The sequence below is a fragment of the Lithobates pipiens genome, unplaced genomic scaffold (genome assembly GCF_037356315.1).
Source record: "Lithobates pipiens isolate NorthernLeopardFrog02 unplaced genomic scaffold, aLitPip1_a1.2 Scaffold_22, whole genome shotgun sequence".
Lineage (NCBI taxonomy): Eukaryota > Metazoa > Chordata > Amphibia > Anura > Ranidae > Lithobates > Lithobates pipiens.
Genome location: NW_027507784.1, coordinates 100,180,173 through 100,193,362, shown reverse-complemented (window position 1 = coordinate 100,193,362; position 13,190 = coordinate 100,180,173). Strand labels below are relative to the sequence as shown.

The 13,190-nt window shown below is 39.0% G+C and overlaps 1 protein-coding gene across 1 annotated transcript in view; it reads left to right on the top strand.

Moving 5' to 3' along the window:
* SLC25A12 (solute carrier family 25 member 12) overlaps positions 1-13,190 on the top strand; it is a 216,866-nt gene that overhangs the window by 145,940 nt on the left and 57,736 nt on the right. The window contains exons 12-13 of the mRNA XM_077447999.1: positions 1,141-1,193; positions 5,684-5,764. Of these exons, the coding sequence (XP_077304125.1) occupies positions 1,141-1,193; positions 5,684-5,764 (134 nt within the window). The remainder of the gene's footprint in view (positions 1-1,140; positions 1,194-5,683; positions 5,765-13,190) is intronic.

The window sequence follows — 13,190 nt, the reverse complement described above, 5'->3', positions numbered from 1 at the left end:
GCGACCTTTTAAGTAACCTTTCAGTCCTCATGATGAGTTTTCAACAGTATAAAGGAATTATCCCCTCCTATAACATACAAAATATTTTTTGTCTTTCTTTTTCCCCCTCTCTCCCTCCCCCTGCCCTCCTGCACCTTCCTGAACCCTACCCTCACTCTCTCAAACGAAGCACCTTATACCCTTCCCTTCACTATAATGGAATTCCCAGTTAGCCACAAGGTTAACACTGGAGAAATGACTGGATATATAGGAGAAATCATTGATTCTATATGCACCCTTACACACAAGTAGACATACTTCCTTGGAGAATGAACACCTCCCACTTACTTTACATGACCAACTGCCTGCTACACATCATCTAGGCATATGCTCAATCCCATGCTTGAAAACCTACCATTTAGACATACTACAAGTGGGGTAATTAAAAAAATGAAAACAAAATGTATTGTGTATGGTACCTCTGCGCTAGCCAAACGGAAACAGTACAAGGGGAGATGGGATACTGCTGCATGCACTGAAGAAAGGGTAAACTCCTGCCCTCATAAAATAAATGTGTGTATGTGGTAGTGCTGCGCCGTATAAGGGTATGGGTAGTGGGGGGGGGGGAGAAGGGGGGTAATAAAAATAGATAATTACTATAGGTGGGGTTAATTAGTGATAAGTGGTGGGGAATAAGTTAACAATATGTAACTGTTGGTTGCTGTTCACTATGTAAGACGTGCTTGCTCAATTACAGTGATAACACAACAAAATTATAAAGCACAAAGAAATTCCAAAAAAATGTTCAAATAAATAAAAAACCAAAGTGCACATGTGCTAAAGTGTAAGCTGCACTATATTCAATACATAAAGTGCCAAGTGCCGAAACTTAAATGAAAACAAAATGTGTTTATATATTTTTCTGTATAATGTTTTTATTTAATTTTATATTGTGCTTACTATATGTTGAATGCTTATGCTTAAGATGTGTTACAGCTCTTTGTAGAAAGTAGAAACCACCTAAACTGTTCTATAATATACTTTTTTTAGCAGCTCGGAGCTAATGCTGTTAATGAAGATGAAGAAAACATTAAACAATTGCAGCACATTCCTATGAATTACATTATGAAACCCTAATTTATTTTTGTACCTTCTGTGCAGGTCTTCTACCACAGCTTGTAGGCGTTGCACCTGAAAAAGCTATTAAACTGACGGTAAGTTGCACAAAGACTGCAATATTTGACCTAGAGATTCACATAAACGTTGCTTCATGAATATTGTTTGTTCATTTAAAATTCAAAAATCACATTAGGCCTATCAAAAGGGATGGTGTCTGAACTGGGCTAGGTAGCCATGAATAAATTCATAGTACCCAAATCTTGGGGCTTCTCTTACCACGGATCATAATCATGCAGAGGTGTTGAAGCATGGGAGGTTTCAGAAGCTTTTTGCAGTATTCTATTTATAGGTGCCATATATTCATGTGTAGATATTACCAAGGATGTTTCCAAATTAAATGTGTTGAGGAGCTATGTAAACTGCTAACTCCTGCTGTATTTGCTATTGGCCATCCTATGCATAATGTGTTTTTAAATTGAAATGTGCTACCCTGTGAAAGAGGAGCAAAGGATTGCTTTGATCTAAGGTTTCTTTGTTATATAATTATGGAGCGGTGATGATGCAGAACAGCTTAGTTTTTAGTTTTCTAATGAAAAGCCTGATTTATTCAAAAGAATTGTACTTACTCAATATTTCAGTAATGCAATATATATAATCATAACTCATGATAGAAAACTTCATACACACTATACATCAAAATATGTGGTAAAGTGTCCGTGACAGAAGAGCTGTGGAAAAAATCCTGATACTTGGGTATTAAACTATAAGAGGACAACAACAAGGTGATTCAACTTACTGATGTCTTTATTGATTGATTAGCGCTAAGTGATATTGGGTGGTTCTGACCTATACAGGGTTTTTAACCCAAAGAATTGTGCAATTAGTGCAAAAGGATGATTCTGCACATATATATTCCGGACACAAGGAAAATCTAAAAATAACTACTTCAAAAGTGCTCAAATCCAAAAAATCAATGTGACGGAACCGTCCAGCACTCAGCATGGGTGCTTCCGTCAGTATACAGCTTCCTCCGCTCTGGGCCTAGTAACCAGGTAATATAGCAGAATATTGCATAGCAGCCAAGAATAGCTTAGGTGCGCTGAAACTGTAACTCACTTTATTGAAAACTCACACAGAATTTATATACCACACAACTTCAGGTAGGGCCTGATCACATTACTCTAACAAGACAAACTGTAAACAGGAATATAATTAACATGGCTAAGTGCCAGCCAATATACACATCAACAATAATCAAATTAAATCATAAGCAAATCAACATATACATAGCATCCCACAATGGTTCGATAACAAGGTAATGTGGACACAATATTATTCTCATCTCCAAGATAAGCAGACAGATAGAAACAATAGGTGACTCAATTAACAATGGTAATGCACACCTAGGAGACACACAATGGGAGAAAGACACTTAGCACAAAAAACCTTAAACTGATTTTATTAGGAGACCCCATAATCAGGTTGCTTTGAACTCATGATATTAACCTCCCTGGCGGTGATCCCGAGTCTGGCTCGGGTTGGGATTTTAGTTCCACGAGCGGTAACCCAGAGCCAGACTCGGGATCGCATCGCTGGATACAGGGAGGACACAGGGAGAGTTACTTACCTTGTCCCCTGGATCCAGCGATGTCCTCCGCGCTGTGTGATCGAGCTGTCCTCCGCTCGATTCACACAGTGCCCGAGTGCCGCCGAGCTCCGTTCCCTGCGACGTTACGGCGCACGGGAGCGAAGATCGGTGCCAAATTCAAAAAAGTGAAAGTACACAAAACACACACAGTACTGTAATCTTACAGATTACAGTACTGTATAAAAAAAATTACACACCCCCTTTGTCCCTAGTGGTCTGTGCATTGCCCTGCATGCACTTTTATATTATAAATACTGTTTTTTCTGCCTGGAATTTGGAGATTGTCCATAGCAACCAGAAAGTGTCCCTTTTTCAGTGTTTTAGGATTTGATTACATTATTGAATAATTTGTATTATTATTTATTATATTATTAACTTTATCATACCCGGGATGTCTACCAGACTCTTGTTTGAACAGGTTTAAGAGAGTTATTCCTAAGAATTACAGGACTACAATATAAAACGCCAAGTTTCCATGCAAAATAATTGTACCGCTTTCAGCACCTAAAACCAGAACTAATCATACCGCCAGGGAGGTTAAAGAGGAAGTAAACTCTCCCACTCTGATGCTTCTTTTCATTTAGTCCATTATAATAAGTAATTATCAAACTATAGCCACTGTAATCCAGCCTTAATCGCATATTACTTACTGTTTAAAGAAACTTTAAAAAACTTGTTTGCAGGGGTTAGGCAGCACCATCTTAAGTATTGTTTTCTGAGTCCACAGTGGAGTGTATTTCCACCCTTACATTGAGCCCTTCCTGTACTGTTAACTAAGCCTCCTTCTCAATACAGCGTTTCTATGGCAACCCTGCTTCCCTGTTCATAGCTGACTTGTTTTATTTCATAGTATTTACTTGTGCTGATTACCTAGTGTTTGCCTGTGTGAGTCCTATCAGCTTCAGCTAATAAGACAGCAGTGATGCTGTCCCATGCCCTGCTTTACATTGCATGTGATGTCACATGGTGTGTAGGAGGAAGCTCTGAGTGATTATGCAGCCTCCTGGGAGTTCAGTTTGGTGTGCCGTAGGAATTCCTGATAGCAGATAGATAAGCACATAGAGGGTGTGTCGTAAATCAGGGGAGATCTGGGCATGCTCAGTGACGTCATTCTAAAGAACAAAAAGGATTACAACAATACTAAGCAAGTAAGGAGATATCTACAAGCAGTGTTCATTAGGGGTTTTTATGCTGATTTACATGGGACAAAGTTGTGAGGGAGAGTTTACAACCACTTTAACATCTACTTTGAGTCTCTCAGTCTAAAGCAGTCATTGCTGATTTTGCGCATAGAGGCCCTAAATATGTATATGTGTTCTTCAGTTTCCAGAGTCTGCGTGTTTTGGGGAGCCACCCTGCAGTTCTCTTCAAAGCCCCGTTCTGGCCTGTCTGTTACAATCAATAAATCAGTAATACATTATATATTATCATTAATCATAATTGAAAACTTTGTGCAAAATATACATGGTTAAGTGACCATTACAGAACATAGAATTGAAACTTATGCATGATAACTGAGAAAGCTTTAAAAAAAAAAAAAAACATTTTCAAGTCCACTTGTAAAATCTTGAAAATAATGAAAATTCACGTGCAAGCGTTCCAAACCACCTTAAAAATAAGTGTGCCAATTCCCCTAACGAATTCTAATGATCTCTAAAAAACACTCTGTACCATTACATACAGTGAATGCAGGGGGCTGGCCCATGACACCATGTACTCGCAGTTAATATCTCAAGCCTGACAGGTTGAGTCATGCTGGGCATCATTCATCTAAAAAGACTGAGGACACCTAGTAGCAGAAATGAGTAGTACAGAGGCATCTACAAGTTGAAGATGAGTATTGCAGATTTGGGTTATTTCTTTTAAAAAAGTGAGCTTGGAGTTGGACTTTAACTTATTCAGATCTGTTCCATAGTCAAATGACAGCTACAGCGTGAATCTGTTTTGCTGGGAGTACGTCTATTGACGTCCTCTCCTTTCAGAGCTGGCCACGCCCCCTGAATGGGGGCATGCGACACGCGCTGTGATCACCCGAGTCAATGAAACTCAGCTGATCACAGATCCAAGTAAAGGGCCAATCCTGGCTCCTTACCATGTGATCAGCTGAGAAAAAAAAGCCGATCACGGCTTCTGTTTGAAGGGACATCAGTCCCAAAGAGGCCTCTGTGCCCACCAGTACCACCTGCCAATGCCAGCAATCAGTGCCCACAGTACATCAGTGCCACCTATCAATGCCCACAGTGGTGCCAATCAGTGCCTCATCAGTGCTGCCTATCAGTGTCACCTACCAGTGCCCATCACTGCCACCCATCAGTGCCAGCTATCAGTGCCACCCATCAGTGCCCTTCAGTGCCACCCATCAGTGCAGCCTTTCAGTGCCCATCAGCATAGCCTCATCAGCGTACATCAATGAAGGAGAAAAATGACCTGTTTGTAAAATGTATTTACAAAATATAAAATGGTTTTGTATTTTTTTTTTTTTTTTTATCTGTCTTTTTAAAAAAAAAAATAAAATGAAAAACCCAGAGGTGATCACATACCACTCTATTTGTGAGAAAAAATTATAAAAATGTCATTTGGGTACAGTGTTGTATGATCGCACAATTGTTGTTTAAAGAGTGACAGTGCTAAAAGCTGAAAATTGGTCTGGGTAGGAGGGGGGTTTAGGTGCCTAGTAAGCAAGTGGTACCCGCTGCATTTTTTTGTTAGACTGAGTAAGCTAATACACCCAAGGCTGTTGGAGTACATCTGAGGAGCCCATTATATAGGAATTTAATCGCATCGCTAGTATGCCTTGGTTATAGAATGCATTATATATTTATTTTGTGTGTGCTAAAAAAGAGCAACAGCAGTACAGAAAATAGTAAGACATTTTTTTTGTTTTGTTTTGTTTATTCCTATGTTACAATGTTCTCTTTTTTTTTTTTTTTCATGTAGGTGAATGATTTTATTAGAGACAAGTTTACTCAGCGAGATGGCTCAATTCCATTACTGGCTGAAATCATGGCTGGCGGCTGTGTGAGTAACTTGTTCATAGAGTAATTTACAATTTACTTTAATTTGTGCGGAAGGCCATGGTTGTTTACTTTTTTAACATAAAGAGGATCTGAACTGTGGAAGCTGTGCCCAAAAAAATGCACGCAGAGGGCAAAGGAATAGTCGGTGCCTGTGATTTCCTTGCAGCTGATTTTTACAATGATTGGCTTACCAAGCCTTATTCTGTGCCGTCTCTGTGTGAAGGCAGCCATCTTGGTAAAGCAGCAGGGCTTGACCTTTTCTTTTAGGAACTGTCCTTCTGATAACTGGTAATCTGTTGGCTGTTGGGTGAATAAATCAGAAGAGGTGGAGGAAGCACAGGTCCACATGAAGCAGAAGAAAGAAGATCCTTACATCTGACTCTTATATTTAAGAGTGAAAACTGAAGCTACATTCTATTTTGTATTTATTGACCACAATTCTTATGCTTTACAACTTTGCTGTCTTTTTATTACTTTGAATATTGGGGCACACACAGGGCCAATTTGGGCATAATAATAGCTGCAGGACAGGAATATAAAGGAAATCAAACACTTTTATGGAAAGCTTTTTCCACCGGAATCCACCACAATTGCGAACAAGCTTAAAAGTATATATATAAATAAAATATATGTGCATATACAGTGGGTATAGAAAAGAATCACCCCCCTTTGCAATAATCACAATGCGTTGCTTTGAAGCCTGAAATGAAGACAGACTCAGTTTTTGTTTAATCCAGCTGTATTTACTAGTGCAACTTATAACATCCAAGTGAAAGATAGAACACCAACATGTCAGAATAAACAAATTCAAAAACAGAATCACTGAGTTGGAAAAAGCATCAGTCCCTTATGTCGGTATTTTGTTGTATCACATTTTGCTTTAATTACAGCCTTTGGTCTGCTGGGATATGTCTCTACTAACTTTGCACATCTAGACATTGCAATATTTGCCCACTCTTCTCTGCAGAACAGCTCAAGTTCAGCTAAATTTGTTGGTGACCGTTTGTGGACTGCAGTCTTCAAGTCATTCCACAGATTTTAAATGGGGTTTAAGTCTGGACTCTGACTAGGCCATGCAAGGACATTCATCTTTTTCTCCTTCAACTACTTTGTGGTAATTTTTGCTGTGTGCCTAAGGTTGGAAGGTAAACCCTGTTCCCCAACCTTAACCTAACTCCATGCTTTACTGTAGGAATGGTGTTATTTGGATGGTGAGCTGTATTGGATTCGGTGTTGAGGCCAAATGATACAATTTTAGTTTCATCTGACCACCTTAAGGCTCTGTTCACATCTCCACATTTCGAATCGCAGACATAATATTCCTGGTGTATTCCTGGTGCGTTGCCTGTCGACTTCAATAGCACCCCAAACACAGCACGATTTTCCTGTGATTCGTCGGGCAGAATTGTAGGGCGCCTGTCGCCCAAAAGAAGTATGTGAGCTTCTTTTGAGCGATGGAACCCATGATTCGAATTTTACGATTGTTGCCCCTATACACCTAGATGTGAACAGAGCCTAAATGCACCTTTAAAGATTCTGAGGCCACATGGAAAATTGTGTTATGGTCAGCTGGATAAAATAAAAACTGTGTCTGTCTTCATTTCAGGCTGCAAAGCAACAAAATGTGATTATTTTAAAGGTGGTGATTCCTTTCTATACCCACTGTAGTTTGGGGGGGAGGGGGCACTTTGAAGCCCTTAGTTAGAGTTTCACATTAGGGCTTCATTTAGACATGCAATTGAGGGGCAGCAAATATGTGTGGTTGAGTTATGTTTTTTCCCACCTGCCAACCACCCCCTCTTGAGCTGCAATAGGCAGTGGACATGGGGTGTTTACATGCCCCAGTCATTATGCTTTTACAGTAAAGTTTATCCGACATGTAGCAATTGGCAGGCAGCAAAGCAAACACTATACACTTGAGCAATTGGGGAACCACTGCCGTTGTGGCAGCACATTTTTTGGCAAAAATGGCGTTAAAACAGGCAGTGAGGAGGCATCATGGTTCTTCCTTAAAGTCTGTAGCTTCCGATGCGGATCGAGCTTCAGAGGAAAGAGAGATTTAGATGCATGTCTACATCTACCTTTAAACCTAATCTTTAACCAAACGTTTAAATGTATTTTGAATAGCAGTAGAAAGGATTAGAGCTACCTCTATTGGGTCACAGACAGAATTTAAAACTGGACAGAATTTTTAACTCTTCCTTAGCCTAACACATCCCCCCCCCCCCCCACCCACCTCAAACAATATGACACGTCCCAGAGGCATGATGGGACTTGTAGTTCTGCAACATCTGGAGGGCCCCAGGTTGCCTACCTCTACTTTAAAGAGTATTTTTAATACTAGTATTATAACATTTTATATATAAGCTAAAATTATACTATATTCATTATATTATAATATAAAAAAAAATATATATTTTTTATACATTTTTATACTGTACACATGAATGAAATGTCGATAATCTTATGTGTTCATGATTTAATAACCTTGTCTCGGTTACCCAATGACGTGTTTGGATAAAGCTACAACAGAATGGCAGCTTTCAATGTGTAGAAATATGTTTTAAAGGACCAGCAAACCATTTAAAGCTTCCACATCTGCAACAGAAATATTACTTGACATTATGTATAAAAGAACAAGGAAAGCTGGACTTTATATGAAGTACGTGAGGGGCAAGGTTATATATTTATTGTAATGAAATATTTATTTTATATGGTATATTATTTTATTTTGTGGCACATTATTAAATCATTAGTTTTATATATATATATATATACAGTGCCTTGCGAAAGTATTCGACCCCCCTTGAACTTTTCAACCTTTTGCCACATTTCAGGCTTCAAACATAAAGATATAAAATTTAAATTTTTTGTGAAGAATCACCAACAAGTGGGACACAATTGTGAAGTGGAATGAAATCTATTGGCCTCAAATGTGGCAAAAGGTTGAAAAGTTCAAGGGGGCCGAATACTTTCGCAAGGCACTATATATATATATATATATATATATATATATATATATATATATATATATATATATATACATATATACATACATAAATAAGTACCTGCATAGGTGGACATTGCTCTAATGCCTAACATTGAAGTGGGATGAGAAAATATACTAAATTAAAATAAATATAAAGACTTTATTTTACATGGATAAATGCAAAATTCGGAACAGTCCAGTCAAACATATGATGAGTAATGGAACCCAAGATCTATAAACTAGAAACGATACAGTAGAAAATATGCTGGTATGACACATGATTGGAACACAACATCTGTTGGCTCAACTTGGCATTAGGGATGAGCCCAGGCGTGTTTGCATGGTCCACGTGCAGAGCCCGCCAGGAAGTTTGGCGCAGCGCTGCACTAATCACAGGCAGTGGGACATTGCCCAATCTCTGCAGCCGCGCATCGGGGCAATGTCTCACTGCCTGTGATTGGCACAGCGCTGCGCCGACTTCCTGGCGGGCTCTGCACGTGGACCATGCGACCACGTCTGAGCTCATCCTTACTTGGCATTATATTTTACTTTGCTGTATAGCTGTTTTTGCCCTGTTAACAGCTATTTTAGGATTATGAAGGCTTACAGGTGACAACTGACATATACAATCCTGGGATGTTCTCACACCTCTGCATTGTCATCCAGCGATGTAACCAACTCAATACACTTCTAACCTGCGTGGCTCATTTCTGTTCTCTAGTTCTTTCAGCAATTCCTATTTTCTATGCTATTTGTGCTTATTCTGTAAATCAGAGGTCTCAAACTGGCGGCCCTTCAGCTGTTTGCGAAACTTCAAGTCCCATAAGGTATTGCAAGGCTGACTGTTACAAGCACGACTCCCACATGCAGAAGCATGATGGGACTTGTAGTTTTACAACAGCTGGAAAGCTGCCAGTTTGAGACCCCTGTTTGGCTCCCAGTTTGGAACCCATTTCATAACAGTCTGCCCAAAACAGGTTTGTTGGAAGAGTAAGGCTCGGTTCACACTGTGCCGACTTGGGATCTGACTGTAATTCAAAAAAGTGTATTTTTTCCTCAAAAAAGTGCACTTGTAAGACCGCTGCGCAAATACAGTGTGACAGAAAGTATTGCAACAACTGCCATTTTATTCTCTATGGTGTTATAAAATATATATATATATATAATGTTTGGGGGTTCTTAATAATTTTCTAGCAAAACAAAACAAAACAGTTTTTAACTTGTAAACAACAAATCTCAGAAAGAGGCTCAGTCCTTAAGTGGTTAAGAGTTTCAATTTGTATGCAATCAGGCAGGCCCCTGCACTACACGGTTTTGGTAAATCTAAAGGAAATCAGACAACAAAAGTTGTATAGTGTGTATGGGGTCCTCTTGCTCTTTGAGTCTTCTGGTAGTGATCTGTTCTCAGTGATGCAGATAGCAGTGCTGACGTGATGACAATGCTGCTTTCTTTAATATTACACTGTGAGTGCAGGGCACCATGGTGATTACCCCTAAAGGGGTGAATCCCTGCACTCACTGTATGTTGTTAGTCTACTCAACCTGGGTGAAAAGGAAATTATTTCTAAGAGGACCTTTGAAAAAGAAATGTATGGAGCTGGGCTATTTACTACTTACAACTCCATTTAAGTCAGACATTGGGGGTTATTTACTAAAGGAAAATCCACTTTGCACTGCAAGTGCACTTGAAATTGCACTTGGAATTAAAGTCATTGTAGATCCGAGTGGGACATGCAAGGAAAAAAAAAAAAAAAGCATTTTAGCTTGCACATGATTGGATGATAAAATCAGCAGAGCTTCCACTAATTTCACATCTATCCCTTAGATTTAGAGCAACTGAACTTCCAAGTGCACTTGCAGTGTAAAGTGGATTTGCCTTTCGTAAATAACCCCCATTGTTCTGATTAGTGTTGGTCCTAATAATAAGAACCAGGATCATCGCTCCTTTGGGCTATAACGCTAACCATGCAAATTCAGATCAGGGAAGGATCTAATTGGTCAGTATAGATTAGTGCAGTCCACATTTTGTTCTTTATACATAATGATGATAATAATAAAATACTAATAACGAGGACTCTCAATATATTATGCTAAAATGCAGCACTTTACAGGGCACTTATTACATGAAGATTGTTATTAATATTATTATTTTCACTTACATAAATCCAACTCTGCCCACAACACATAATAATACTAAAATAATATATAAATCCACAGATTATAAAAGGCTACAATTTATTTTGACAATTTATAAATGAAGAGAAATAAAGAAAAATAATACATAACTATTATAGAAAGCATATAATTTAAACATTTGCCAGACATGGGTATACAGTAGGAATGAGAACAGTTTCTTTGGAAAGCTTCCAAACCATAATAACTGTAAATGTAGTGTTTTGGTTAGGAAGTCCACGGTGCAGTCAATAAAGTCTAAAATGTGTTTATATACTAAGCTGCATGCCTCATTTTTTTTTTCTTTAATTACACAATCAGAATTGCCCATAAGCATTCCATGAACTGAAAGGCAAACCCCTGGATTCCATAAAAAGATTATATAGTGTTGACTGCCACAGGCGTTTGGTGTGTAGGCAGATTATACAAATGTGTACCTGTGATAAGAAAAAAATGATTCTTTCAAGGGCCAGAGTAGGTCCAGATAGCATTCTCTAATAAGATACAATAGTTTCCAGAAAAAAAGAGAGAAAATTAAGGTGGTGGTGTAGGGTACCCCAGGGTCAGGGGCAGGACCTAACTCAAGATAATCAGTGGCATTTGGTACGTCTTAGGCCTCTTTTACACTTGTACAACTTGTCCCATGATTTGGGACTGCAAAGTAGCATGACAAGTCATTCCCCATGATCTCCAATGGCAACCATTCATATTAGTACGACTTCAAGTCATTCCGACTTTAAAGTAGTCCCACAGGCATTCCCTGAAATTGCTGCAGAATCATGGTAGAATCGCGTGACTTTGAAGTCGCAGTAGTGTGAAAGGGGCCTAAGTTTCCAGCAACTGCTGGTCAGAATTGTTTGGCAAGTACCTGGTGAACCAGGGCTCCCAATACTTTTAAACATAGGCACATTGTATCTAATAATTTAGTGGGGAGTTTCTAATTTGTAAATGTCCAGTAAATCCTGGACTTCATAATTTTAAGCCTTGATATGTTTTGGTATCCTTTTTACTCAACGCAACCCCATTCTCCCATTGGGTATAATGTTATGTTTGTTCGCATAAAGTTGTGTTTTTTTTTTTGTTTTTTTTTTATTATTATCAGAAGAGCAAAAGATTTATTTTAGTGTATTTCTTCTGAAAATATCTGCTTTATAAACATCTACGCAAATATTATGTGACACTTAATATTCTACAGGACCACTGCTTTCAGAATACGGTATATATCTATATATAATTGTTTGGAGGTTTAAAGAAATTTCTAGCACACAATTGCAGATGTGTGTGAATATCCTAAATATGATCCTGGTATAAAAGGGGTTATAGCTAACTGGTACAAAAACTACTCAAAATATATGCTAACTGAAAATACTCTATAATTTTCTTTTATAAAAATGAGAGATGTCTTATTAACAAAGTGCACAATCATCCCCTATACAAATGTGGGCCTTTAGCTTGTTTCAACTTGTTTAGTATTGAAGTGATTGTAAAGACGGAAAGCTAATATTAATGCATCCGATGCATTAAGATAAAAAGCCTTCTGTGTGCAGCAGCCACCCTCAGCCCCCTAATACTTACCTGAGCTCACTCTAGATCCAGCAATGTTGCAGAAGTGTCTCGGCTGCCCATTACTCCCCTCATTATTGGCTGAGACATTATTGGCTCCCGTTGCTGTCAAAGTCAGTCAGCCAATGAGGAGAGAAATAGGGGAGGGGCCGGGAGAGATGAACAGGGACCAGAGAATAGGAGGATCCGGACTGCTCTGTGCAAAAACTCCTACACAGAACAGGTAAGTATAACGTTTGTTATTTAAAAAAAAAAAAAAAAAAGCAAGACTTTACAATCACTGTAAACCCAAAAGCAAATCTTTATTATATTGAAGTTTACCAATTCATAGAAGTGATGACCATATTATTTTCCATTTTTAGGCTTTCTATGGGCCCTTTCACACGGGTTGTCTGATCAGGTCCACCTGTCAGTTTTTCAGGCGGACCTGATTGAACCCTCCATTTACCCCTATGGTGTGGCAAATGTCAGCGTGACATGTCCGCTGACACCCGCTGCTATCAAGTCCGGTCTGCCAAGTCCAGATGGATAGTGGTCCTATTTTCTATCTTTCAATTGGATCGGATCAGATGAAAATGTGTCTCCCGATAGAGGAGAGAAGGACTCTGTCCACCTATGCTCTGCAGAGTGAGCAGAGACAGACCTGCCATCCGCCTGCTCAGTAGGGATCAGCGGAGCAATCCTCCGCTGAGCAAGTGAAGTC